The following is a 27,983-nucleotide window of genomic DNA, read 5'->3' on the forward strand; positions in this document are numbered from 1 at the left end:
AGTCCATCAGATCCACACATGATACCTTTGCCTCATTTAGAAGCAACCATTAAAAACTTCCTGCTGAAATCAAGCCACTTCCTCAAAAGAGGTAAAATAAATAAATAAATATATAAAAATAGACAGTGTGGAAATCATTAATCTGTTATTGGAATGTAAATATTGAATGAGGCAGAGGAGGTCCTGTTCATACCAGGATGGGATCAACTGTGGAAATACGGCGTGAAGCCTCGTGCTGCCAGAGGTTTGTACTACAGTGTCACCTTGTGGCTGCAGCACATATGTTCAACTAGCTTCCAACGCAGGCAACGGTGGGTTTGTGACATGCGTGTCTGCTGACAGTTTCTTCATCTACAAGAAAAATGGCAGCTGATTTTACCAAGTGGGTCACATATACAGGGAGGACCACCACCTGCTGGGGTGTTAAAATTGTGTTTTAAAACGAGTCATCCTTTTCCGGCCACACTCTGGCACATATGGCTGCCTATCCCTGCTCTAAAATATCCTCAGGGCAGCGTGCCACAAAGAGAAAAGGCCCCAGTGCTGGAACCTCAACAGCTTCCAGCACTGGAGAAGTTCAGCTGTCTGTGGTCAGTGAAACATTTGCTGAAGGAGAGGAAAAAATAATCTGAGAGACAGGAATCTAAATCTCATTTAAGGAGGAAACAAGACACTCAAAGTTTCTGGTATTATTAACTACTTATTTCTTTAAAGTGTACAAGTAAGTAAACGCTACACACAGTAGAGTACCTCAATGCATTTATTCATGTAGATGTGATCAAAAAGCCTGAAGTTCAAACCGAGCATCAGAAAGGAAGAAAGATGATTTAAGCGACTTTGAGCTTGGCATCTTTGTTGGGAGCCAGTTGGGCTGGCTTTCAGAAACCACTGATCTTCTAGGATTTTCCCCCAACACAATCATCTTTAGGTTTCACAGAGAATGCAGTCATAATATCAATATTGACCAAAGTCTCACAGGAATGTTTTTCAGCACTGTGTCGAATCTTTGCCATAAAGAACTAAAGCAGTTCTAAAGGGGGTCCAAGCAATCCAAGGTGGCCGGCGAGTGCATCGTCCTCATGTGTAGCACACCAACTTTGAATGCTGCACTTCAGGGTTTAGGTTCACTGGAGGGATGTGGGTGTTAAATTGGGACACTATTGCAACAGTGTTTTTGAGAGCCAACAATGGTCTATTGTGAAATGTGTGAGAGGTCAGGTGATCATGTGTTTGCATAGTGCCAAAGGCTTGTGTCCGAATCTGAGCACACACATTTTCTCAGGAGCAAGTTTTACTGCTAATCTAAATATATTTAAATACACAAATAATAATCTTTTTCTTTTTTTAAATCAGAATGCAAGGACTCAAACTATTTAATGAAAAGCATTTTTACATCATTTTATTACTTTTGTCCAACTTATTTTTCACACTGAACTGTATTTCTTCAGTTCCTGTAAAAACATTTAAAATCGTGTTTTATTGGTGCATTTTTAACATTTTACCATTTGTTGCTGCTGAAAGTTTATATTTATTTACTTACCGCTGTCTCATTTTGATGTTAGCATTTTTAAGCTTACATTTTTTGCATTATTAAATTTTCTAGAGGAAGCACTAGAAATGTGCACATGAAAAATGCTATAAAAATACAGCTGAGTTGAGCTTCAATATCGACCGCTCCAGGATCAATACGTCTTGGGAGAGTTCACGTCGTGGAGCATCTAGCCTCTCCCTAAGTAAGTTTGATCTCACTTTTTCACCCCTAACACGTATGAAAACCCCCACCCCCCTCGAAAAAAGAAAAACATGGCTTACAGTACATTCAGTGTCTCTTTATTTTTCTGCAGCCAGAAAAATAGAAAAAAGTAAAAGAAAACAAAAAACAAAAAAAACAACATTCATACTGCTGAAGTGTAGTTTCTCATGCTTGCACATTTACAGTACATGTTGATCCGTTACAAAGTTTCTCTGACCTACACATATTGCCACAATGTATTTACAAAAATAACATTAAACCTGCAGTCTCTCTTCAAACACGTCAGTGTTCATAAAAATAAAGCTTTCTGTGACACATTTCCCCAAAACGATCCTATTTACACTCGAAGATGGAGATGAGTCCTGTCGAGCTACAGCTGAGATAACCAGACTGATTTGAAGATTCAAAACTACTGAAAATAAATGGGAAGGGGGGGGGGGCTTTTCAAATATTTAAAAAGGCTTTTTCCTGAAGCAGGTGTTACCATTATAAAAATCCATACTTGACTCTTATTGATCACTCGTGACTTAAAGCACTCCTGGCTGACAGAAGCGTGCATCTTCGTGCATGATTTAGGATTTTCTTTCAAGAATAAGATTTAACAGAACTTCTTGACGCTTCTGGCACAGTTTTAAATTTATGCCGCCCCCAATCCAACCAAGTTAATGCACACCTTTGAAGAAGCAGGTACAATTTGCACTCTACTTCAATATTACACATTCATACTCATCATTGCACCCATTTTACAACATACATTTCTGTGGAGAGAAGAAAATAAAGGCACAAATAAATATTGGGCATTGAGTAGGTCTGTATTGGCACTGGCAATTAATGGCGTCAAGTGGCCACATTGCAGGTGACGTGTGGTTTTGCTACCAGTTAACGCTCGGCTTCCTACATGACTTAAACTTGTGATGACAGCAGCATGATTGTAACTACACAACCCGAAACACTGAATCCCAAACCCACCAGAACCCGTGTTGACGTTTCCAATCTTTCCCCAGAAAGAGACCGTAATGGAGTTTATCTGTGTTAACAGGAATCAGCCACAACATAAGAACCACCGTCCCAATACTGTTGGCAGGTCTCCGTCACACTACCAAACCTGCTGTAGTGTATTGAGAATGGAGACAGGACCCTTGGGTGTCCCGTTCTATCTGGCATCATACAATGAGGGCAAACCCCTGGTGGATCAGGTCATACCTGTGCTCCCCAGGGATGACTGATTAGATTGGGATCTGGGAAGTTTAGAAGCAGTTTACTGAAGTGTTCCTGAGAATTTTTGCCTTGGGGGTCAGAGATGGGCTGGTTTGCAAAACTGTTCCGGTGGTTGGTGGATGGCTATAGCCCCTTTCCACTAATCTGAGGCATCTGTACGCAACTCATGAGCATCTTTGGCACTTTTTTTTTTCTCTAAATTTCCAGCCTGCATTGCATGGTCTCATTAAAGGAAAGGCATGCACCACACATTTCTCATGCATCTCTGAATTGTTCGGTTAATGAGAACGCCCCAAGCAGCAATAACATGCAGAAAACTCAGATTTTTAAAAACGTTCAAACACTTTTTTTCTATGACCTATTCTCGTTTCTTCTAATTTAGAGTCTAATCAGTCTTGTTTTAACAGAATCATCAAGCAAGGAATGTTATGTACCTCATAGACAAATAAATGTCGGGACCCAAAACACAATTAGAACACACTGGACTCAATATTTACTTCGCCCATCAGTGGTTTTAATGTTGCAGCTGATCAGTGTCTACACCCTTAACATATGCATATCTGATCAGTGTTAAAAAACAAACAAAAAGAAATTCAGGAGAGAAAGAAAAGAAAATCCAATCTTCAGTGCAGAAGTCCACTTCACTCAGCAGTTTAGCTCTTTGGGTTCCAAGCCTTTATTAGTGCATTGGTTTCAGGGGTATCTGGGACCTTCAGCCTGGCTCCACTCAGCCTTACACTCCCTACCTTAATGTTTCAATTTAATTACTCTCACCACATCTCCACTTAAGCTGATACATCCACTTCTTATTCAGTCGTGGTCTCCTCCTTACAGGTATCTGGGGAGCACAAGAAAGAAGGGGGAGAAGGAGGAGGGGGGGAGGGGGGGGGGGGAGCACAAGTTATGAATTAACAGGGAAAGGAAATATAAATATTGCAGTAGAGACAGGAGCAGAGTTTAAACTTTAATTTAATCCTTATATTCTTTTTGATTTTTGGAATTAGGCTCGACACCAATGACTGGAATTTTAACAACCATTTCTGTGTAACTGCAGTTACACACCAAGGTCAATAAAAGCAGGTGTGTGAGCACAAGTCTGCCTGCTGTTACAACATCCCGCCAACTGAACTTCCTGTTTTATCAAAACAACATTTTTTATTCTCCTTAAAACTCTCCACAACTGCCCCGCTAGATTTTCTTTAGACTCAGGAAGAACCCGAAACGGCTTGAGAGAGACGTCAATAAGAGCTGGGTTAAAAAACAGAATTTATGAGGTGACAAAGGCCCGTGTGCTGCGTTTTCTTTCAAGTACTTTGCACCATCTCATATCTGATGGGGTTATAATCTGAACAAACCACACACAAAAAAATAAAATAATAACTACGCAAGCATGTTAGTTTCTTTTAAGCACATCAATACTAAATGTAGAGCTTGCTGCAGGCCAAACATCAGCAAAGCAGAGCATACATAGTTCATTAAAGTGTCTGGAGGGAGCAAACATTTGGGCCGCAGTGGAAAGCCTTTGCAAAACTGAAGTACCGCAAGTGTACGATGAATTCCAGTGCGATACTAACGTGGACTCATCCTTGTTAACAGAGGTTCCCTTTATCCTACTTACACATTATTCCTTGTTTCTAAACAAAAGCCACTGTAAACTGAAAACCACCAAACTCGCGTTTACTTTTAATTTTGCTCAAGAACTGGCTGCAAGTTTTTCCGTCTATGCATTCTGTCCAAACACAAAAATCCACACAACACTGCTGCACAATGCTGCAGCCAGCAGGACAAACAGGACACCGGACAGATGGCCACCATGCCTCTTCATAGCCAGCTACAGGTGATAGCCAGCTGCGAGCCAAACCGGCGTATTTCCTACCTGGGGCAGGGTTAGAGGGCAGGTGGGGAGAGAGAGCTCAAGGTCCAGGGCAGAGGGGGAGTTGACGCTAGCAATGCTGAGCATCTATACCTGCAGGACTGAGCACCAGCGCCTGAAGGATGTCTGACAGGGAAACGATGCCCTCGATACTGGAGCGCTCGTCCACCACCACCAACCGATGCACCTGGAACAATAATGCACAGTTACAGGTGAGCTGGAAATCAGCAGTGGGGCTACGCCTGAGGAACTGAATCCACTGTCTCTGTGTCTTACTTCAGCTTTGACTATCCTGTCCACAATGGTCTCCATCGTTTCCATTTTATGGCACTTCATAACTCCTTCGAAGTACTGAGAGCGATGTTTCAGAGCCTGGGTCACTGAAATGTCCAGATTGTTGTACGTCTTCTCAGCAGCCAAGTTCTACACACAACAACACAATCAACAAACAACAGTATGCCCCAAGTATTTGATAAAGCAAAAAATGTGGTACGTTTAAACTTACAATCACATCAAACTTGGAGTAAATATCCACAACTTTGCCTGTAAGAGAAGGAACAAAAAATCTAATTAGTTTAAAGTTGATTAGGTTGCGTTAATAAAAAGGTACACGATGCCAGTACTGAAGTTTGTGGTCTCACCGGAGTCATCCACCACAGGCAAAGCAGACACTCGCCGCTCCACAAAGATGTTGAGTGCTTTGATGATGGGTGTGTCTGGGTGGATGAAAGCAATGTCGTGGTATGTTCCGATGCCCAGCTCGCCAAGAGTCTGTTTCATAAAAGCTGGCTTTGGCATCTCACACATCTGAGGCACACAAACACTCGTAGTGAAGAGGCAGGAAGACTCAAAACAATTCATCCAATTTCTTCCTTTTAAAGAATTGACCACTAGGGGGAGCCAATTAAGTGAAAGTGAGAGAAGACTAGAGAAAGCACCTTGAAGGTCCCCAGCCTGCATAATCTTAATCAGTTTGTGCCCTTTATTGCTCTTTCTATATGCTATGTTCTGATTTTTTCATGCTTAAAACAATTTTTTTTTAAAAAGGTTTGTTTCTTATTGAATCATGTATGTAGTTTAAAAGCCCATCTAAAGTTCATAATACGCTTTTGTACCTATATAAACTTTAAAAAAAAATCAATAAACCACGTTGAGCTTATGCATGCTAATGCAAGCTGATGGGTTGGACTCACAAAGAGCTGGAGGAACTTGAGGATCCTCTTGTGTGTGAGAATATAAAGTGCATTCCCTGTAACGGGGTCGATGACAGGCAGCCGGTGAATTTTGTTTTTGATGAGAGTGTAGACGGCGTCAAATAGGCTGCAAGCACAGCAGACGTTAGTTGCAAAAAAATAAATAAAAATCCTCTCACTCACAAATATACGTAACAACACATTACATATTTTATTTCTTCTGAAAACATACCTTGCATCTGGTGATATGTTCACCAGAGGTTTGAATGTTGCTTGAAGGTAAACCTCTGCAAGGCAGGAAACAAAACAATGGTGGCTTACAATCACTTCTACACAGACAAAATATGCATCCATATATTTAAAACGGAAAAAAAAAAAAAAAAACCCAAAACAAAACAAAAAAACAACCAACAAACAAGAATTTAATTATTTGCTCAGTGTTTTTCATACAGTCAAATGAAAAAACACTTTTCACAGGATTTTATGCAATACACCCCATAATTCACCAGCTTGTGGAACCGCCTTTAGCCTTAACAACTTGAAGTAATTATTTTCTCTATGGCTTTATCAGTCTCTCACATTGTTGGGAGGAATTTTGGAGCACTTTCTTTTTATAACGTCGGTTTGAGTTAATTGACGTTTGTGGGTACTCGTAGCGCTTTTAACGTCCTGCCACAGCACTTCAATAAGGATGAGGGCTGGACTTTGAATCATTGCAACACCTTTATTCTTGCGCTTTTTCAGACATTCTGTTGCAGATTTGCGGCTGTGTTTGGGAACACTTCCTGTTGCATGACCCAGCTTTAGCTGTTGGACCGCTGGCCTTCATGCGTGATTTCTGGCAACCCTTCCAAACAAGTAATAAATGTTCAGTCATTTTCTAATTGTACTGTGATGAACTTTAACATTTAACATGCTACTCGAGGCTCGCAGAGTTTTCAAAAACCCGAGTCTGACTGTCTGGTTTTTGGCAGTTTCTCTGAGCACTGTGCAGTCTGACCTTGGGGACATTTTGCCGATGGGCCAATGTAGCACTGTTTTAACACACACCTGAATGCTCCAGACCGGTAAAAGCAAATCTGCTTTTACAGAGGTGATCAAAATTACTGATCATCAATTAATAAAGAGCATTTCATTATCAGCACCCAGCTGCTACTCTTAATTCCTATGTACACAGTAAGGGTGTACTTAGTTTTTCCACATGACTGCACACAGTCCTGTGAAAACCTTTGCATTCACATGACTGTATGTTATTCTTTCTAGTGGAAAGTTTGACATCATTTGTCTTATCCAGTGAGTATCATTTGGTCTGACGGGGTTTCATTTTTCCAAAACAATGACATTATTATTTTGGCACTTATTCACATTCGTTCATTTTTATTATCAGCGTGTCATTGGATACAAACAAGTACAAATAGTTTTGGGTCGGGTGGAATTTTCTCATGTATCACACTGACTTTTCTTTTTTAATCTTTTCTACACTCCCAAACAGACAAACAGCATTCCTTCAGCCTCAGTCCAAGTCAGGTATTTATTCATTTTTTCTTTTAATGAGCTTTTCCTTTTTTGGTAAAAATGAAAGAAACCCGTACAATATCCATGCACCACAGGAGAACAAGCACTTACCTCTCCACGTCTCGAGCTTATGTTCCTCTAGTTCATAAATTTGCACCTGAAAGAGAACCAAAAGAAAACTGTACTTCTTGGTGGAACAAGGGGTAAATCTCACACGCCTTAGCTGTGACCTGCACCTACCATCGGTGACTTATAGTATCTGTGTAGTATGATGATGAAATCTGTGATTGTCAGCATTCCTGCAATGAAAACAGGCATTAAAAATCACATTGAAATAATGAATAACACACAGAGCCAAGCCTGCGTGCAGCTGGGTAGAGACAGCGCTTATAAGGGCGTGGTCTAAACAGCACACCACAGCTTTATTCTCACACTGACTCTGCATTCATTATTCATCACAAGTCGTTTCAATAAAGCACAGCAAATCCAATTCACCTCTGCTCTGCCTTTTGACACCACTGTAGTGACAGAAGTTTACAGAGATGTTTTTCTCATTTTCTTTTTCTCATCTAAATTCTTAATACAGGATTTTTTCTGCATTTTATAGCTTATTATACAACTCTATTACAAGAACTTAAACTCTTGAACTTATACTCACACAGTAAAAAGTGTAAAAGTCAAATACAGACCACAATTGACTGCATCTTTGATGGGGAAGCTTTTTAAATGTCAAAAAAAAAAAAAAAAAAAAAAAAAAAAAAAAAAAAAACCAAATAAAAATAGCAGTTCCTTCAATAAACTGTATTTTATTTAGTGAACAATAAGAAAGGCCTATTTGTCAAGTTTCTTACCCACAAAGCTTTGCTTCTCTGTGTCCCATAGTGGAGCAGCCCGCACACCGTTGGCTACCAAGGCAAAAAAGGCTTTCTTAACCTGCCAAAGAAACGTTGAAATGATTGCAGGTGGTGACTGTTCTGTTTATTATTCTGTGAACTCTTAGGAGTTAATGCCTATCATAAACTGATACACCTTTACCGGCTATTTTATTAGTTACACCTTCATAGTACTGGGTTGGATCTGCTGGAAACATTGCTCAGTAATTTTGTCAGCTGCACATCTACGATGTAAATCTCCTGTTCCACCACATCTCAAAGGTGCTCGGCTGGACTGAAATATGGTGACTGTAGAGGCTACTTGAGTGCAGTGAACGTGTTTCTTGAACAGTCAAGTTCAAGGTACAAGTTTTGAGATAATTTGAGTTTTCTGACATGATGCTGGAAGCAGGTAATAGAAGATGGTACACTGTGGTCATAAAGTTGACCATAAAGATGGACATGGTCAGCAATAATAATCAGGTACTCTGTGTTGTTTAAGCACTCAATTGTTACTGAGGGGCTTAAAGTGTGCCAAGAAAATGTCTCCAGACCATTACACCACAGCAGCCTGAACTTCATCTTGTTTACGCCACACTTTGATACTAGAATTGTAATTTTGCAGCAGAAAATAAGGCTCATCAGACCAGACAACATTTTTCCCATCATCTACAGTCCAGTTTTGGTGATCCCACAAATTTTAGCCTCCGTTCTTATCCAACAGGCACCTGGTGTGGCATTCTGCTTCAAGGTTCAACCTGTGGTGCTCAGAGATGCTTTTCTTACATTTTACGTAGCGAGTGGTTATTTGTGTTACTTTTGCTTCTCTATCAGCTTAAAGCAGTCTGCCCATTTTCCTCTGACCTGACATGAATAAGGCATTTTGACCCAGAGAACTGCTTCTCTTAACCCATTGCCTTAGTGCATTTAGTAGTTAAAGAACTACGCATCAAAGACTTTCGAGGATTAGTGTTTAACAGCTTTATGACAGTTTGATCAGCCACTTCACAGAAACTGCTGAGAGGTAAAATACTTCAGCTTAGTTTATTGAACATTAACTTAGCCTGAGTGCCTGCTTCTGTTTTAAAACCAAAAAAAACAAAACAACAACAAGTCATAACAGCTTTGTCTGCAGTCAAAAGGACAGAGTATATTATTGTGCTTACTTGGAGTGCTGTGTCAAACACAACCAACTTGGAGCTTGTGGGGACGATGTCATAGCACTTGTGGGATTTCATAAAGCGCATGTAAATATCACTCTCGGGTTCAGCAGCTGCGAAACAAAACAAAAAATAAATAAATAAAACCAGTGTGAAAACACTTCCAGACCAGTGGCATTCTATCAAAAAAGCAAAGCAAGCTGTGCTTGTTCAGTAAAATCTAAAAATTGGCATCATTTAAAACACAGTAAAGTGAAAGCAATCTCTCCTTTCATCTCAAAACAGCATTCTGCCATAAAGCTGCTCACGTGCCAGTTTACATCCATCCTTGACATTAGCGCCATCTTTTGGCCACAATTGTCTCTGGAAACAGGCTAAACTCCGCTTACATCTGGTTTCACTGAAAACCGTTGCGTCTAGATTTCATAGTTATTTCATGTCCTGTTAAAAATGGACTGAGCGTGTCAAGCTCGGAGACCAACAGCTTCTTCCAGTTGTCTGCACTTGCACATTGTGGATAAATCTCAGGCAAGCTGGCTCTGCATAGGGTGCTGTATTTTGTGTAGAAACAGAGCTAGCAACCCCAAGTAAACGGGTTCTCTGATTCATCAGCGTAATACAAGTTTTCTCTTACTAACCAACAGGGTCAACATGTGTAATCTAGAGGAGGTCAAAGTGTTATGTAAAATAGTCTTTAATAACTCATTTAGCACCTTATGAAAGAAAGTTCTGATCATGGAGACCAAACGTCAGCTCTTACAATGTCTCGTTTTACAAAGCAAAGAGAATTGGTGCAGATACCACCACCACCTTCAGTATAATATCAGTTGGCGGGGGTGGGTGGGGACTAAATAAAGTTTAACCAGATATTTTGCTAAGACACCACCTTCATTTTTTTATAAACAGTTTTAGTCACCTTGTAGATAAGACAGTGCTCAAGCCTTGTAATTCAGCTAAAGCTTTTTATTATTTTTTTTAAAATATATTTAATGTACTCTGCAACAGACTGCTGACCTGTTCAGAGTGCATCCTTTATTTTGTCCTACGTCACTTGGGAGAGCCTTCAGACTCTGAACTCAATATCAAGAACCATTTATTTCAAGATTTGTGGTCCTACAGTACAGCTACATTACAAACATGTGATTCTACAGACTATAAGTTACTTTGTGTTCAAATTAATCTACAGTATTTAAAATATCCATATAACACTCACGGGGAACTTTTTCTGCAGAACAATTTTTTTTATTTTTAATCACAATTTGCCAGTAATACGATTTTATTTGTAATGAGGTGCTTCATTGGGTTTTAGAGCTAACGGTTTTAAAACCTCCTCCAGGAGTGTCAGCTAATAGTAAATATTTAGAAGATAACTCCAGAAGTAATATTTTAATTTCCGTACACCGCGGTTTGAGAGGAAGGCGGAAATCTCACAGGGAGTATAAAACGAGAGCTTGGAAACAACACCACACACACTAACCATTACGGGACTGAACCACTTACAGCCACTTTAGTGCTCCATCTTAGAGATAATTACGCTTTAAACATAGAAGTACACAAACAGTGGGAAAACATGGACAGGAAAGTACTGCAGGAGATAACATCCTTGCAACATGTTGCCGTGACAGAAAATTCACAGATAGGTTCAAGTAAAAGCCCATAAGTGATTTAATGCATCGTGTAAAACCATGGAAATTATTTCAGTTGCTTAAGGTCAATTTAAATGTCTTTATTTTATTTTAAGTTGGTTTAGGAGCTTTCATTAACATTTTGATAAATATTTGTTTTATATTTCAAGGAGATGACATAGTTAGCACACCAATTAAAACCCTCCCCTACATGCTGTGAAGACTCTGTGTGTGTGTGTGTGTGTGTGCGTGTGTGTGTGTGCGTGTGTGTGTGCGTAACCTTTGATTACCCCAATACATTTGCACACAGTAGTCTGTATTGGTTATAATATGGCCTCTTGGGCAAATGTATGCGCATTGATTCGTCAACCCTGCCGCAACATTCAGCATTTAAAACAGTGACGACAAGGAGACGGGGGGCAAATAACAGGCGCGCGCAAACACACACACGTTTTGAGAGCACACCGGTAGAAAGCAGTCTGTGGGGGCAATCAACAGGGTGATACTGACACAATTCGGATGAACAGCTGGCCCTCTGTGAACAGGTCTACACACGCGCCGCACACAGCGCACTGCGAACAGGGGAGCAGTTTTTTAACCTGGCACATTCACCTGAATCTGGCAACACGTCTTGATCACCTTCACCCTCATTATACCGAGCCAGGCCAGGTGAAGATTGTGCGCACACGCGCACAAACACACACACTCAGGAAAAGGTGAGCACTGGATCAGCAAATATTGCAATTGGTTACTTACCATCATCGTCTAGATCAAGTTTCTCCAGCATGCCTTCGAATAAACTGTAGACCTAGGAGAGAGCAAAGACACAAGTTCGCAGTGAAGAGCGCAGCAAGTCCCCGCACCACACACACAAAAACTTTGCTGTAAATTGTGAGAGCGCAGCAGCGACGCCGACTTTTTCCCCAGCGGCCCCAGGAGACTGTGATCGCACCGAACGCGGTGCGCAAAGCAACCAAAACTACTAAACCGCGACGTGCGACCCTGTCTCTGTACCGATTACGTAATCCTACAACAGGTCCGCTAAATATACGCAGGTAACGCGATAAGAACCCTCGCGCGGAGGAGGTACAACTTTAGCGGCACAATATTAGACTTCTCACACACGCACACACCCCCTTAAAAACTCGCAGTGGAACAGTCCTGATCCATTTGCTGCAGCGGAGGAAACCAACGCTGCTCATACAGCCACTGCACAGACGCGTGAGCAGTAATCCAACTGCAACGAATCGGCCCAATTCATTGTTAAAGCCTCAATCTGCTAAACTCACCACAATAACAGTCGCTGGCACGGGGGTGGGGGGGTGAGTCGGCGGGGGTACAGATAGAAAGCAGGAAGCACCGTGCGCTCAGGACACACCCCTCCGTGCAGCGCAACCTGGGTGCTTCGCCATATAAGGAAATCCCTTGTGTTGCTTAGCAGCAAGAAGCTGGGGATTCCTTTGTCACATCTACAGAGATAATTTCTTCAGACATAACGAGACACATGGCTGAACTAAAGCAACTCTTTGGGGTCCTTGTAGTAGGAGCCCGAGAATATGGCATGCAGACTGTGCTGACTCCCTCTCCCTCACAGCACAGTGCAATAGCCAGCCGAAAATATGCTGTGTCATGCTGAGATATTTGCATACTCAAAGTGCGCTTGTTGATACCTGATTTCCCCTGGCTCCTAATTTGCAAGCACATATTCACAAGAAGCCACTGCAGCACAACGGGAGAGCATCCGCATGCCTACTCGTGGATGTTCAACAGCCCCCACCCCCTTCCCCCCTGGTGTTGTCCTGCAACGGTGACACAGCGCTTCTCTTGTCCAAAAAAAAAAGAAAAAAAGAAAAAAAAAAGAACTACCCCTGCACTTTCATAAATCTCTGGTTGCGGCATCGCAGTAGGCACCGCTTTTGTGTTAAAGGAGAACTACGGGGAGGCAGACAAGCGCGGATCTATGAATTTAATCACTTCTGGCCAAAAGGTAAACTGCAACAACTTCAGTTTATTTACCAAGTGTCCCTTAAGGTATGACAGAGGAAGCGCAGAGGAGCTGACCCGCAACGGCTCATCGCCCTCCAACCACAATCGTGTGTCCCTGGGTGTTAATATCAATCGTATACAACACTGGTGATGAAATATTGATTTACCATCGTTGGCTAGAATCCACAATCACTCAAAGTAGACGGGTCTTCAGATAATTATTCATTAAAGCAGCACAGTGAGCGATGGAGTAATTCCTCTCTAGCTCAAAGAAATCTGGTATAAAATCCAGACACAGGCTGTCAGAATCCAAATAAACCTTCAGTGAAAAGTCTTGTGACAAAGACTGAACTTGTTCTCAGCTGTTTTTCCGGTTACAGTCAATTATGCAGCGGCTTAGCTGACACTGAAAGCTGTTTGAGTTATGGCTTAAATGTCAAGACAATGTTTACACCCTCTCCTCTGCAGCTAGAGCAGCTCAGAGCTTATGGTACAAACAAAGTCCTGCTGACGCAAGAACAAGGCTTGAGGAAAAGCGAACCTGAATTAAAAGGATTTGCATCTCTGCCTTCTGTACACCAATTTGCAGATAAACTCATGACTCTGAGTAAACAAAGCACATGACTCATAGATGGGAGACATGCAAGCCACTGTTATTCAGGCACAAAGGGAAAAAAATAGTTATCAGCTTCCCATGGAGTCTTTTTTTGTTGCCAACACTGAACCAGTGCAAAAAATAGTTTACCTGTAAGGAAGGAGGATATGGCTCAGTAGCCTTGTTATTGACCTAAACACACATATTTCATGCAGTTAAATCCTGATCCCTGAGACAGTTCAGTCAATGCCTGTGAACTTGTAGCGCTCTCTCCACAAACTTCCACCTTGCATAGTTATAGCATCATTGATGTGTATCTGGAGTTTTGAGATGCTGTACATGAAGTCTGGCTTATGTTTTGTTTATTTTGGTGCAGGAACGTGCAGCAAACCATCTGAAGGACTCACTTAACTTCCACTCTTTTAAGAGTTAAAGCTCACAGGCATTGGCTGAATTGCCCTGGGTCAAAGATAAATTCTTAAAATAGATTTTTTATCTTTTTTGACTCACTTGTTGTGAGGTAGAATAAGGTGGCACGGGGCTCGATGAAGGGATTGGGGGTTTAGCAGAAGGAAGGCTGAGGCGCTGTCCTGTGTCCGGAGGTGTGGAAAGGGAACGAGAGCGAGAGCTTTGCTCCGGGCGTTCAGGGCTGGGGCCGCTCTGCTGGGCCTCCTGGGTGAACACTGGTTGGCTGGATGCCTGGGTTGGGGTGTGGGGTGGTGTAGAGAGTCCAGAGGCTGGAGAAAGATACAGAGTCCAAAATAGATATCTCAGCTTATCTCTTGTTTCTCTGGATGTCAATCCATACCGCACTTTCAGCAACACCGAGATGCAGCGCTGATTGACGTCTATGATAAGCATTGCTGGTGGAGAAGGAGGCGCTACAGTGGTGGCTGCTGCAGATGCTGTCAACGCTGTCATAGGCAATAAACGGAGGAGCAAAAGCGATCTGAACTAGGAGATTTCCATGAGAAATAACACAGATTCTGAGATAAAGCTTTAGTGGCCCTGTTTTTTACACAGGGATACACAGCACTAGAAAATCAACATTTCAAAGACAGCTGTAAAATCGACTTCAGTCATGAAATTAGCAACATATTCAAGCTTTAATAGACAAGTGGGACCATGTTGAAGATTAAAGAAAAATATGACACTGATTCAACAGCAAATCTTCAAGTTTATGCCTGAAAAGCAGCAATGACATCAAATAAAGAGTTACTGAACTAGAAAAGCTTAAAAGAGTTTCTGCACCCGCTGGGTGGCATGGTGGAGCAGTAGTCTCCATGTTCTCCCTGTGCATACACATCCTCCAAATAATCAAGTTTCTTCCCACAGGCCAAAGACTCTATATAGGCCATGGATGCGAGGAAGCTGAAGCGCTGAAAGTATGAATATATGGTTTAATATGACTGGTAGCCTAAAGCAGTTTGAGTGGTCACTAAGACTAGGAAAGCACAATTTAAATACCAGTTGATCTAATGTGGGTCACAGTGGGGAAAAAGAAAACACTATTCATCATTGTAAATATTATAACCATAAAACATTTAAATGGTATGGTGAGCACTGTTGCCTCATAATAGGAAGGTCCTGGGTTCAAATCCATCATCTGTGTGGAGTTTGTACATTCTTTGTCTTCACCCACAGTCCAAAGATATGCACTTAGTGGGGTTTGGTTAATTGGTGATTCTAAGTTGTCCGTGTGTGTACAACCTGTCCAGGGTGTACCCCACCTCTGATTGCTGAGATAGGCTGCATATCCCCTCCCAAGTCCCTGAATTAGAAGAAAATGGATGGTACTGAATTATCCATTTACAAACAAACAAAAGACCACGGTGGTGTTTGTGGGTTTCACTTCTTCCGTCGTGTTAGACGTCCTCTCGGGACTGTGTGGGATGTAATTACAGTCTAGCTGAAGTCTAATTAGCAAGAAGTGGAAACACCTGTGCGGGTGCATAAAGTCTTTTGTTTTTGTTAGTCCATCTGAAACTCAGCCTGGTTAGTGTCTTGGGATTTGGTGTTAACATTTTTCCCATCCTCAATTTAAGTCAGACACAGTCCAGGTCTGCTGTGCTGAGAGGGAATCAGGCTGAATCCTGAGTCCAAAAGCTGAGCTCCTGTTACTCATCTTTGGATTGGAAACTCATTAACGCTGAATTTGATGCATGTCGTTATAATTAAATGTGAATGTCTGAAACTAATCATATTAAAACACAAGCAGAAGTAGAATAAAAATGGATTTGAAAGCTATTTAATGCTATTTTAATATGATTTTTGTTCACGTATACTGAAAATGTAATTTTCTTTACTCCTATGTTTGCGCTACACTTTAAATATAAATGATACTGACTCATAAGTCATAGACTTTCATGAAGTATATTCAAGTTCATTAATTAAGTGGCTGTGTCTCTATAACCACCGACTCAAAACTGTAATTAAACCTGTGACGTGTTCTTCAACATGACTGCAGAGACCTGACAGCTGCTGACATCTGCATCTACTAATGGAAAAAAAAATCCTTTGAAGGCAGCGCCCAGCTCGACTTAGCTGAGCAGATCTACACTCACCAGCCACTTCATTAGGCACACTTGTTCAGCTGCTCATTAATGCAAATATCTAATCAGTCAATCGCACAGCGGCAACTCTGTCCATTTAGGAACGTAGACATGGCCAAGCAGAACTGCTAAAGTTCAAACCAAGCATCAGAATCGGGAAGAAAAGTGATTTAAGTTACTTTTAACATGGCGTGGTTGCTGCTGGTATGAGTATTTAAGAAAGTGCTGATCTACTGGGATTTTCCCACACATCCATCTCCAGAGTTTACAACAAATGGCCAGAAAAATGGAAAACAGCAGTTCTATGGTCATCCCTTTACAGCTATAGTGTACCCATCTTCTGAAGACTGCTTCTATCAGGATAACGCACCATGTCACAAAGCTCAGATCATCTTAAACTGTTTTCTTGAAAATGACAATGAGTTCACTGTACTCAAACGGCCTCCGCTCAATCTGATAAAGCACCTTCGGGATGCGGTGGAATGACAGGACCAACTCGGTGGCGCTATCACGTTAATATGAACCAAAATATTTTCTTGGATTAGTTTTGAAGACAAAAAAAGAGGGCCAGCTTAGTATTTGCGTGATGTACCTAATAAAGTGTCAGGAGTGTAACTGGAGAAAAGAAGGTCCTTCTTTTGTTCTTTGTGTCCCTCGAGCATAACCACGCCGATTACAACATAAGCAGCCACATTAAACATAACTCCACTGTGAGAGTCAGCTGTCTGTGACGCAGCTCCTCCCGGTGAAGTGTCAGATTGTAGGTGTGTGTCACATGACAGCTACCACACACGCTTTTCACATCAGGCGCCCACGATCTTACGCAGGGTGACATGCGACACTCACGCTGCACTGGCCTCATCCCAGTGACATATTTCTGAGGCCAGACAATGAGTGACATGGATGATGTGGAGCAAACGGTTCAGATTACAAGGCCTACAGCACGGGACGTCCAGAACAGTTATTACTGACAGTCGGTTTCAAGCAAGCATCAGGCTCGACTTAGTCAGTATTTATATTTATATATTCCTTGGAAATAAAGCATGACCACTGTAAACTTAGTAAGCTGTATTCCCAAATGAGTCAGCTTTAAAGTCTGTGTATTGGCGTCGGTGCGGGTTTGTTACTTTACCTGTTAAAAAAACAAAACAAAAAAACCTTATACGCCTCTGTCAATAATTACATGCCTCATAATCAAAAACTAATAGTGGTAATGATTAACTCAGGCTCAGTGTTTCAAGCAAACATTTTTGCTCGGCCTGTCCAAGCGCACTCCACACTATCTCTTGACATTTAGTTGGCGTGGCCTCTCTGGTGTGCCCTGCTTCCGCTGTGTAGCCTTCTTATTTTAGCCACGCTGTTGTGGCACATTCCACAGGAGCAGATAACAGCGGGGTTGGGAGCCTTCGCTTTAGCCCAGTTAATGAGGGGCAGCTAGCCCAAACCCAGGAAACAGGAAATGGATGCCTTGCTGCAAGCAGTCCATCTAACAGGTTTTTTTTTTTTTATTACATCTAAAAGTGAAAATCTATGTGTGCAGGGAGATAAAAGCAGCAGTAATTTATCATCTCTCTTTAACCTGACAATGAAAGTGCCAATTCCTTATCACAGTAACACACTAATTTGTCGATTAGTGTATTTTCAAGCACAAATACCAAACAGGATTTCGTTCCAGCATCTGAATTATGCGAATATACTCTTTGTTTGTTTTATATCATAATAAATTTAAAAGTTTTGGGTTTGCAAGTCAGACGAAAAAGAGAAATGCAAAGCCATATTCTTGTGATTTATAAAATCCCGATGACATTTTTCACTATTTTCTGATTTTTAACCTCTTGTCATTCTACATTCTGTCAACTCTGAGTTATCAGACTAACTGATAGAGAGTTCAGTTCTTGAAGAACAGTTTTATTCCAAAAAACAACATGGCACTGCAGCCTTTAGACAAGTAAAAGTATAATGTGTAGCTTGTAGAGATGGTAGGGATTTGCAGTCATGACACCAATCACCCATGAGGGTTTAAATTAATTTTCTAGGAACAAGAGGAATTTGACAATTGGGGTCTTCGATAGGTTAGCAAAATCTCAAGTGTACTACTGACAGTAGAAACTCGTGTACACAGCATTACCGAGTAGCAAACTGGTATCTAATTGGCTCTGACAAGAATTTTCACACGCAGGTGTCTGCCTCCTTAAGGGTGCGGTGACTAATATAAGTGACATGGTTTACGCAGTGTAGATGCTCAGAGTCAAAAGACCTATGGATCAGGCTGAGGCCCACAGTGCCCACAGTGAACTTCATACGGCCACATATGGACATGCGTCATTACGACAGAGGACTCTGCTCCTCTCGTCTACTCAGCCGAGGTCAGACTGGCTCTAAATCAGGAGCTGTGAAGTTTGCGATAAAGCGCCACTTGAACACCACAAAAATGACCCTCAGTGCTTTACTAACACGAACTAAACACATCACAAAAACTGCATTACATCTCCAATGGTGATCTGGTATTTTCGTTTGGCATCTCTATTACTTCTCGTTTTCCACGGCTTGCGTTCAATCGTGAAAACCTGAATGATGTACATAAATGTAAATGATTCACCCACACGTAAGGAGATGTGTTAAACGGTTCAGCTGGGTGTGTTCTGATTATCTCTGCTTAAGCTTTAAGCTGAAATGCTTCCTGACTATTTTAATGAAACACTCCAAATGGAGCAGCTACTCTGAACTCCCTTTGGATATGGGACAGAAATAAAGACAATGAAGCGATGCTACATCAGACCGAGTGCCTATAAATTGCTTCGTTATGAAATAACGACAGGATCACAATAAAATAAATACATATAACTTTTGCATTTTCATCTTAAAGTGGACTGGTTCTTATATAGCGCTTTTCTACTCTTTCTGAGCACTCAAAGCGCTGTACACAACTTGTACATTAACCCATTCACACCCATTCGCACAAGCACATTTTTCTAAGTGCTTTCTAAGTAACATTCACACACATTCATACTCCGATGGATGCATCGGAGAGCAATTTGGGGTTAGTATCTTGCCCAAGGATATTTGGCATGCAGACTGGGGAAGCCAGGGATCGAACCACCAACCTTCCGATCAGTAGATGACCTGCTCTACCACCTGAGCTACAGCCACCCCAGTGGAAGTGGACTTCCTTATTATTTAAAGTTTTTTCTCCTCTTTAATCTGTACACAAAAGACCCACCGACCTGCTGATGTAATCTTCTGTTTTGCAGTGTAGCCAATGAGAACCAAGCTGGTTTAAAGAGAAGATGAATAGAGGTAGTGAATGAAACCGAGAGACTTCACATTGCTAGCTAAAGGGAAATAAGACACATTTTAAACACTAAGTTTTGCAGACATACTTTAGTAGAGTTCATGGAACTGGACATGAGTATAATGGGTCTCCTTTAAGACATGAAACAACTAAAACACACACCTTAATCGCTAAATTAGCAAAGGCAGACAGTGTGAATCAAGCACAATGCAGTACGTGCATGTATATGAATTTAGCCAAGCGATCACTAAGTGCTTACTCCACGTCAGACCCTCCTGCATAACTTTAGCACCACTGACCTGTGTCCAATTATTTAGCACGAATGCATGGTATGCTTTTGTGAAACCAGAGATCAGCCATGAAACCAGCCACTAAGAGAAGCTCTAATGGCCACATGAAATGACACTTAATAACCACACATACATATATAGACTAAGAAAAAAGAAAGCTGCTCTTATTTAATATAATTTGCTATGACGAGAATAACCTGAACGGTCAATGTTAAGTATATTTATTGAGACATTTATTCATGCATTTAAAGTTGTAAGTTGATAGCATGGACAAAATCCATGAAAAAGGAATTTATACAACATTTTAGGGCAAAGCTACCCAGGAGCCAATATTCTGAGGTAATGAGCACAGCTCTGTTTGTGCAGCACTGATTTACCGTTTTAGCCTGACAATGAGGTTAAACTACTACTTTCATATCACATCACCCTGCTGATAGCCATATTTATACACAGGAGCGCTCTTTACTGCAGTATCTCATTTATGAGGTTATGGGTTTGGGTTTTGGGCTGTTGGCCTACAAAAATCCTGATGGTTCTTTTTCACTATTTTCTGACTTTAAATTACTAAATAATAAGCAAATTAAATGTTAGAGGAAATTGTTTTGAATGTCTTTCTACACATTACCAGACAGGTAGGACGCCTCGGACTGATGCCTCCCGCCTAGCCCATCTTGCTCCTTCCGTTTCTTGCTTCTCCTCAGGCTGCCAAACCTCTTCATGGAACACAGTGGGTGGTGGGCTCTAAGCTAAATTTGACCATGACCATCCGCATCACAAAAAGAGCCCCATAAACTGCCCCAGGTAAGAATCACTCCATTTGCTAGATGAACAAAATTGTACAGGTTAAAAAAAAAAAAAAAAAAAAAAAAAAAAAAAAAATCCAGCCGCCTGTGTTTGAAGGTGTCTTTTAGGGAGGAGTTGATTCCTCTGGAAGCTGGATGCCTTCAGTGAGAGGGTAAAAAATATAACTATGTGAGAAAAACAAACCTCAGCTGTTCTGTCAAGTTCCACATTGCATTTGTTTTTTTGGAGGCACCTCTCTAGTTCTGAACAGAAACAGACAATCACAGCGAGTGCTGAGTACAAGCTACTCTACAAACCACAGAGCCAGCAGCAAGCAGGTCTAACACTTGATAGAAGACAGTAGAAAAGCTGTGAATTCCACCGAGCCTCAGCAAAGAAATGTTCCCATTTGCGAGTGATGCAAATTGCAAGTGTGGCCAGACTTCAGTGCATTTCCCCCTGCTCTCAGGAGTGTCAGTGCTGTGAGTTGTCAGGTGCAGCTGTGGGTGATGTTACTTTAATATAGCACTGGTGTCAGCAGCCTGTAAAAGGAGGCCAGTCTGGAAAGGAAACCCCACCGATTGGCTCGGGCTGCGCATCTCCCCGCCTCCTGTCTGCCACTGCCCTCCCTCTGCTCGCAGAGTAAATTCAGCACAGGAACATCTGTTTCACTCCGTCTTAACACAATGTAACAGAGAGTGGGGATAACGCAACCTCAAGGTTCCCTTGCATAAACGTCTCCTTCATTTAAAATTCTTCTAAATCTGCAGTTCGACATCACCAAAGAGCTGGAGGATACGCACCACTGGCATTTGTGGAGGCAGTTGTAATTTTCGGGTGCCTGACATTTAAGATTGCTGAGGCCTGCCCCCATCAGATGACAGCAGGGGGACATCCCATGTTCTGTCAGCTGATCAGAAAGCTTCCATTCAATACCCTCTCCTACCCTTAACAGATGGCCGCCTCTTTGCTGCCCACATTAGCTGAAGCATGCCCAGCACAGATCTCAATTAACATGTTATGCAAGTGTTCCAATCTGCTCAGTGGGTCAATGGCTGATATGAATTTCAGATATCAGTGATTATCACCTAACAGTGATAAAGCCACTAAAGCTGTCATTCCACTGAGAAACCGAGAGAAAATCACTCATTTCAAGCCAGTTTGAAGCGAGTTAAGTGTGAAAGCCATAAAGCACTTAAAGTCCTTTGATCTCATCTGTGACTTTATAAAGTCATTGTGCCCTTGTAAGGCCTGCATTTTATGAATTTAGAAACTCCCTACTTCCTTTATTTACCGACAACAAGCAGCCCACAGTAGCAACAGAGAGAGTGAGAGGGGTGGAAAAAAAAAACCTCTGCATGGCTGTGTGAGGAGCTCCTGAGAGTCTGGTCACTTCCAGATAAGGCTATGAAAGCGCTACACTTGCTTTGAGCAGCGAGAGACTGACAATGTCCAGGCGACGTGAAAACACATATTTAGACCAGCGGGGAAAGAGGAAGCATTCTAGTCATATTTGCAGCAAGTGCACCTAAACATGAAAACCTGCATCCTGATGAATGATATATGTAAATGATCGAGACCACACAAACGTCTGCAAAAATACTCGTTTCCTTGCAAATATGTTAATAAAAGAGGTGACCATAAAGGTTCATTAGAACTAGTTTGAATGTCAAATCAAGACAAACTAGGCCTTCAGTGCACCCTTGTGGCAAAACTGGGGTTACTACAAAAACATCTGACTCCAAAATAAAAGTGAACAGATCAAGTGCCCACTCAGTGACTTTATATTTAGTTATAAATACTCTGTCGCTATTAGTCACCAATAATCTAAAGCCACATCATCAGTGAGCAGGAAGCGTGCTTTGCCTCAGACCACATCTTACACTACTAATCACCAGCAACTGGGATGGGATGGGAGAGATGGAGCAGCTGGGGTGTGTTTTGGTCCCCGTTACTATCCATAACAATCTCCAGAGGAAACGGAGCACACTGGCTTTTACAGTCTGGGCTCTAACAGAGCTATTCCAGCAGCTCTGCCAAACTGACCCTTTGCAAGGAAACAGAGAAGAATGGGTACTTGCACAAGCCAAAAAATCAATGACTCATCCTTTTAGCTGTTTGATGCTTGCTTCCAGCAGGGCTGTTTCCATGTAGACCGGGTAGGGTGGTTTTTGGTTTTTTTTTAATTTATGTAATGACCAACTACCAAAAAAAATGGAGACACGAGAGCTGAAGACGTGCCAGTTAAATCTGGTCTTCATAAAATGAGACCTTGTTCTGCCCAGTCTCATTTCTACTAATTTGTGCATACCAGTATTACCATTATGCAGCTCGTGAGTTTTTTAATGCGCGTACTGTGGCTGGACTCCAAACTCCAAGGATGCCGAGCTTGAAACCTAATAACAAACTGCCTGCACGGCTTAATGCTGGTGGGGGGGAGGGGAGATGATAACTTAATTCTGATAATAAACAAAACCAACCATTTCCTTTTCCTAGAAAAAGTTGTTAACATCTGAGAGGAGATTATGAAGAATGTCTGTCTGCGCCTATGCGACAGCCATCTGTCTGACAAGACTCGTGACCTTGTTGGCTGCAGAGCGGCACAAAACAAAGAAGTTACTTTTTCTCTTTCTACTCAGAGAAAACCAAAAACTCCACTTCCTTATTGCTACAAAATATGGAAGCTGATAAAAGGAGATACAGGGAGAGGTAGTGGGAGTGGTTCGGTGAATGAGTGTCTAATTTATACAGGTGTTTTTTTTTAATTTCTTGTTATTTTGGTTTATTTCTTATTTATCTATAGGAGAGAGACTAGATCTGCAATTGTGAGAATCAAAAGGAGTGCACCGTTTTGTGTGCCGTTCTCTGGTGTGACAAAATCAATATTGTTCTCTGCACCTCACCTGATTGAACTTTGTCCTGAGGTGAACCGACATTGTCAGATTTTATAGGAGTTCTGTGACAAACAGTCAGATATCTGAACTGATGAACTGAAAATGCAGACGCTTTGGTTCCTGCGTGGGGGTTTTACCTCATGTACGTACAGCAGGAAAACCAAATAATCTTTGAAATGACAGTTTCATCTATTGTGTCTTACTTCCTTTACAAGCGTCTTCCTCTTAGAACTCTGCTTTAAAAGAAGACTTCAAATATTTGCACAAGTTTCTTGCATGCATTCTTAAAACTATTAAAACAAAGATTCAAACAATGGATTCATGAACACTGCAGTGCAACAAGGAGGTTGCAGGCAGTGCCGTGTTTGCATTTCTACTTACCTCTCCTGGTTCTGGAAAAGAGTTTGATGCTCGAAGAGGGAGAACCGGACGACCGGAAGATACCGCTGAAGCTCAGTCGACGAGGGGACTTAGGGGAGTTCTGATGGGAGGGATAAGGGAAGATGCTTTTGGGGGAACCTGAATTTGGCTTTGATTGAACTGGAGCAGACTGGGGACACGGAGGCAGTGTGGTGACGTCCGGGCTCTTGGCAGAACCTCCTTTGATGGGGCTGGCTGAACGAATGAGTCGCTCTCCCTGAGAGATAATAAGAAAGCAGATTTATTTATTTATGCACATTTGCAATTGCACGGTTTACGTTTAAGCGTGTAGCCACTGTTATGAGAGACAGCAAGTGCAGTGCAAAGTAAGGGGCTGTACTGAAAAAAGCAAATGTAGTGAAGAGATTTATTGTGAAATGACAGCTGCTGATTGCACTTCTTTGGTCACTTCTCCTTTTTTAAAAAAAAAAAAAATACAAGTTTTGTATAGTTGGCTGCTTTGTGACAGTTAAGGGTGTCTCTTAAAGGCACATTACAATCACAATCACATTACAGTTGTGGTAAAAGACACTATAAAGACTAAAAATACTGATCAGTACACATTCTAACAACCAGGAAAAAAACAAGTGATGCATGGGTGCATAGATATTTGTTTTTCTACAAAGAACTGTGCCTTATCGTGCAAAACCTGTCTTTCTGTTATGTTGCCATGGTATGCAGTTCACGCCACGTGATATGACAAATCAGTAAGGACACCATAACATCCACTATCAGACGATCAGCACTCCTCTTACTTAAAACTGCGGTAACAATATTTTTCAGTTGGGCCTTCTGTGTTTATGAGTGTGCCTTTGCAAGGTCGATATCGTGTAAACAGATGGAGAAATCCTTCTCTCTTTGCTGTGCCCATACCAAAACAAAACACGAGAGATGGCAGCCAATCTAGCTGGAGACAGAGAGGGCCTCCTCCCACCACTGACGGCTGCCTGCTCTGGATGTGCCAACAACAAATCTTTTAACCGTTTGTGGGCTCGCCATACAGTGAAGCTTTTGATTATGCAGGGATCTCCGGCTCAGGGGCTGTTATTACTGAAAACAGTTAAATGCAACAGGGGTGTTGCAGTAACAGTCTGTGGAGAATAATTACTCCCACCGAAACAGATAAACTGCATGTTGTGGAGAGAAAAAGAAAATAAACACTGGGGTCTAATGGGACATAAAAAAGATGTCTAATATTAATACTAGAACTCAAAAAGAAGAAGAAATCAAGAAGAAGCTCCGTTTTGCCGTACGCTAAGGGCTGGTCCTGCTCCACAAACACATTTTTATTTAAACCAATCCCCTAACTATCTGAGAGCACACACCCATCTTTGCTGTTTGCCAACAAATCTCACCCTTTCATTGTGCAAGAGCCTGTTAAGGCAAGTGAACCAGCTATCAGGGTTTAGCGTGGATACAGATCTGCTCCTACAAAACACAAGGCGATGCAGGTTTTTACCTGCACCACGCAAATATTACTGAGATAATATGCATCTTGGCTGATATGAGGTAACAGTGGATGGTTAGTTGGTTCCTATTCAAATCAACTGGAGGAGACAGTAGGAAGAGACTGCTTTCTTTTAGAAAAATCAATTTCCTGTATGTGCTGGTGCTATGCCTGGACATTGTGGGAGTAATGTTACTGTAAGCCAGTGCGGGTTGGCAGAATTGGAGAGGATGACCTTGTCGAATATTTTGCTCTTGCAAATTCACATTTAATGAGCAGATAGATGCGTGGCAAGAAAAGCAAGCTCAGGAAAACGAAAAGAACAGTTGGCAGGTGAATTAATCATTTCACAAAAATCTTTCAAAATGTACCGTGTGGGCTCCGCTTTTGGTTGAGCCACTCGTCTCCACTTGAGGGGCATTAAACGCCCCGAAATCCTGCACATGAAGAGAGATCTGAGCGTCAGGGATAAAGCAAACTTCACCCGGAAACGCAACAGAAACATAAAACTGACACTTTGTCCTTTTGTCCGCATTTACGTCAAAATAAGTTAACCCCACCTGCTTTTGACTCTTAGCCTGACATTCAAAAAGAAGGTAAACATGTTTCGCCACTGCGGAAACTTCTGCAGGACAATGAAAGGCAAAACTCTTCTTCCCCATACTGTGGGCTGGTTTTGACATTACACTTCAGGCCGATGATGCCATGCATGTTGCTGCAGAAAGGCAGTTTTAACTGCACAGACGTAACTAGGCGAGTTTGCAGAGCTGTACTGTTATTTTATTTTTTTATGCAGCTGTAATAGACTTTCCACCATGATTTTTTTTAGAATGGGGAAATTCACACAGCGATGGAAAGCTCCAACATCTAACACTTGAGCATTAACCACAGAAACAGAGCTGCATTCATAAGGTTTACGCCACACTGGGAAGGTTTTTCCAGCCTATAAAGCTGAAATGTTGCACTTGTCCATTTGTTATTCTCGAGCAAATTGTGCAGCACACTGGATCTGATAGTGGATCCATGCAAAAACAAATGCTACCAGGAGAGAAGCCGTTGTCAGGACAGAGTGACCAAAGTTTTTTTGAAACATGAGGTACAATAAAGCTATAAAGCCTCCCGCAATAACAACTAGGCTTTGTGGAGCTTGTGCAGAAAATGATTACACAATTGCAAATAGTTATTACCCAGTTTAATAAACAGAGAAAACTGTAAATCAGGGCCGTAGTAGATCAGCAGTGTCATCGCCTGTTTTTGTGCCAGAGTAGACCGAATAATGTTGGGTTTGCATGAGAAAAACAGGATCTCACCAGGGACTCTGTGTTGGGATTTTTCTTTCCCCACAATTATTATTGGCATAATAACAATTTTTTGTAAACATGATATGTAAACAATAGTTGCAGCCCTAACATGGGAGCTGGCTACAATCACAATAAAGGTAGACCTGCTACACATGCTCAATGCAAAGAGGCAAAACACGTTTCTGAGTGTTTATAGGGAGCGTTTACATGCCATTAGGACAGATTAACCGAGTCCTGACTCAGAGACAACTGTCAGTCGCGCACGCTCTTATGCGTCGCGTGCGCTCGCAGACTGCGATGCACCGAAATCAGCTAAAGCCCACTCAAAGTTACAGCCTTTTACCCCACCCACCCCACCATAGAGTCTCAGTAAGAAGCCAAATTATTTGATACTTCACCGACTTACTGGCATGTTAATCCGCAGACTTCTCCTCTTCTTTGGTATTTTCTTTGAGCTCCCCTTGCTGGACTCCATCACCGTGCTTCCCATGTTTTGTTTTGGGGGGGTTTTCCCCTGCAAACGCGCAACACCTTAAAAAATAAAAATACAAAATACTACTAATATAGTGTACTGGGAAAAAAACTGCTGTATCGCGTCTGCACACCGTCTACAGCCGCCTCCACCTTCCTTTTAGCCTCGACAACACTGAGGAGCTGCCTCATCCACCAGGAAGTAGGTTTGGCCGTAAAAAAGAGAGGCAGGGCACACACATGTTCACAAAAAATTAGAAGAAGGCGTGCAACAGCGAGGACTGCTTACAGGTGTTATGTCACACTGTATTTAATCCCACCCCCTCCCCAAAAGAGGAAACTGAGACCTCCCGCGGTCCTTTTCGCCTCGGTATTAAATCTACAGAGAAAAGAAACGCCTCCACCGTTTCATATCTGAGGATAAGTGCGGTAAAAACTATACTTCCTGTAGCTTCTTTGGTCGCACAGCCCCGGAAGCTGCTGTCCGTGAATTTGTAAATCTCAAGGCACTGTTCGGTTTTCTGAAGCGTTGTTCTTTCGCATTTCTTCGAGAAAAACGCAACAGCAACAAAAACAAACCCCTAACAAACACATTTTAAAGGGAACAACATGTTTGACACAGCAGCGCGCGGAGCTGACGTGTGCAGATGTTTCACCGACAGATGTCAGTGCCACTCTGATTCTGGCTGGATATGAATGAAAAGCTTAAAAACAACAACAACAACAATAATTAGTGCGAATAA

The 27,983-nt window shown here is 41.8% G+C and overlaps 1 protein-coding gene across 4 annotated transcripts; it reads right to left on the reverse strand.

The window, feature by feature from the left end:
• Positions 1 to 1,814: 1,814 nt before the first annotated feature.
• On the reverse strand, positions 1,815 to 27,545 carry LOC102793932 (5'-AMP-activated protein kinase subunit gamma-1-like). Of its 4 annotated transcripts, none has more exons than XR_004843312.2 (16): positions 27,176 to 27,545; positions 25,840 to 25,905; positions 23,983 to 24,238; positions 14,301 to 14,527; positions 11,966 to 12,017; positions 9,591 to 9,697; positions 8,404 to 8,485; positions 7,793 to 7,851; positions 7,664 to 7,709; positions 6,270 to 6,324; positions 6,038 to 6,164; positions 5,486 to 5,651; positions 5,350 to 5,387; positions 5,121 to 5,267; positions 4,848 to 5,031; positions 1,815 to 3,809 (listed from the first exon to the last, which is right to left on the reverse strand). XR_004843312.2 is itself a non-coding variant. In XM_006810071.3 (16 exons), the coding sequence occupies exons 1-16, from the start codon at positions 27,257 to 27,259 to the stop codon at positions 3,778 to 3,780; spliced, it is 1,638 nt and encodes a 545-aa protein (XP_006810134.2). In that variant the 5' UTR covers positions 27,260 to 27,544; the 3' UTR covers positions 1,815 to 3,777. The 4 variants fall into 4 exon arrangements, 3 of the variants coding, with proteins under 3 accessions (XP_006810134.2, XP_006810135.2, XP_006810136.2); XM_006810071.3 differs by having other exon boundaries at positions 4,938 to 5,031; positions 27,176 to 27,544; XM_006810072.3 differs by lacking the exon at positions 25,840 to 25,905 and having other exon boundaries at positions 4,938 to 5,031; positions 27,176 to 27,543.
• Between the last annotated feature and the right edge of the window lie 438 nt (positions 27,546 to 27,983).

This window comes from Neolamprologus brichardi, chromosome 18 (assembly GCF_056152115.1).
Source record: "Neolamprologus brichardi isolate AB-2024 chromosome 18, ASM5615211v1, whole genome shotgun sequence".
Lineage (NCBI taxonomy): Eukaryota > Metazoa > Chordata > Actinopteri > Cichliformes > Cichlidae > Neolamprologus > Neolamprologus brichardi.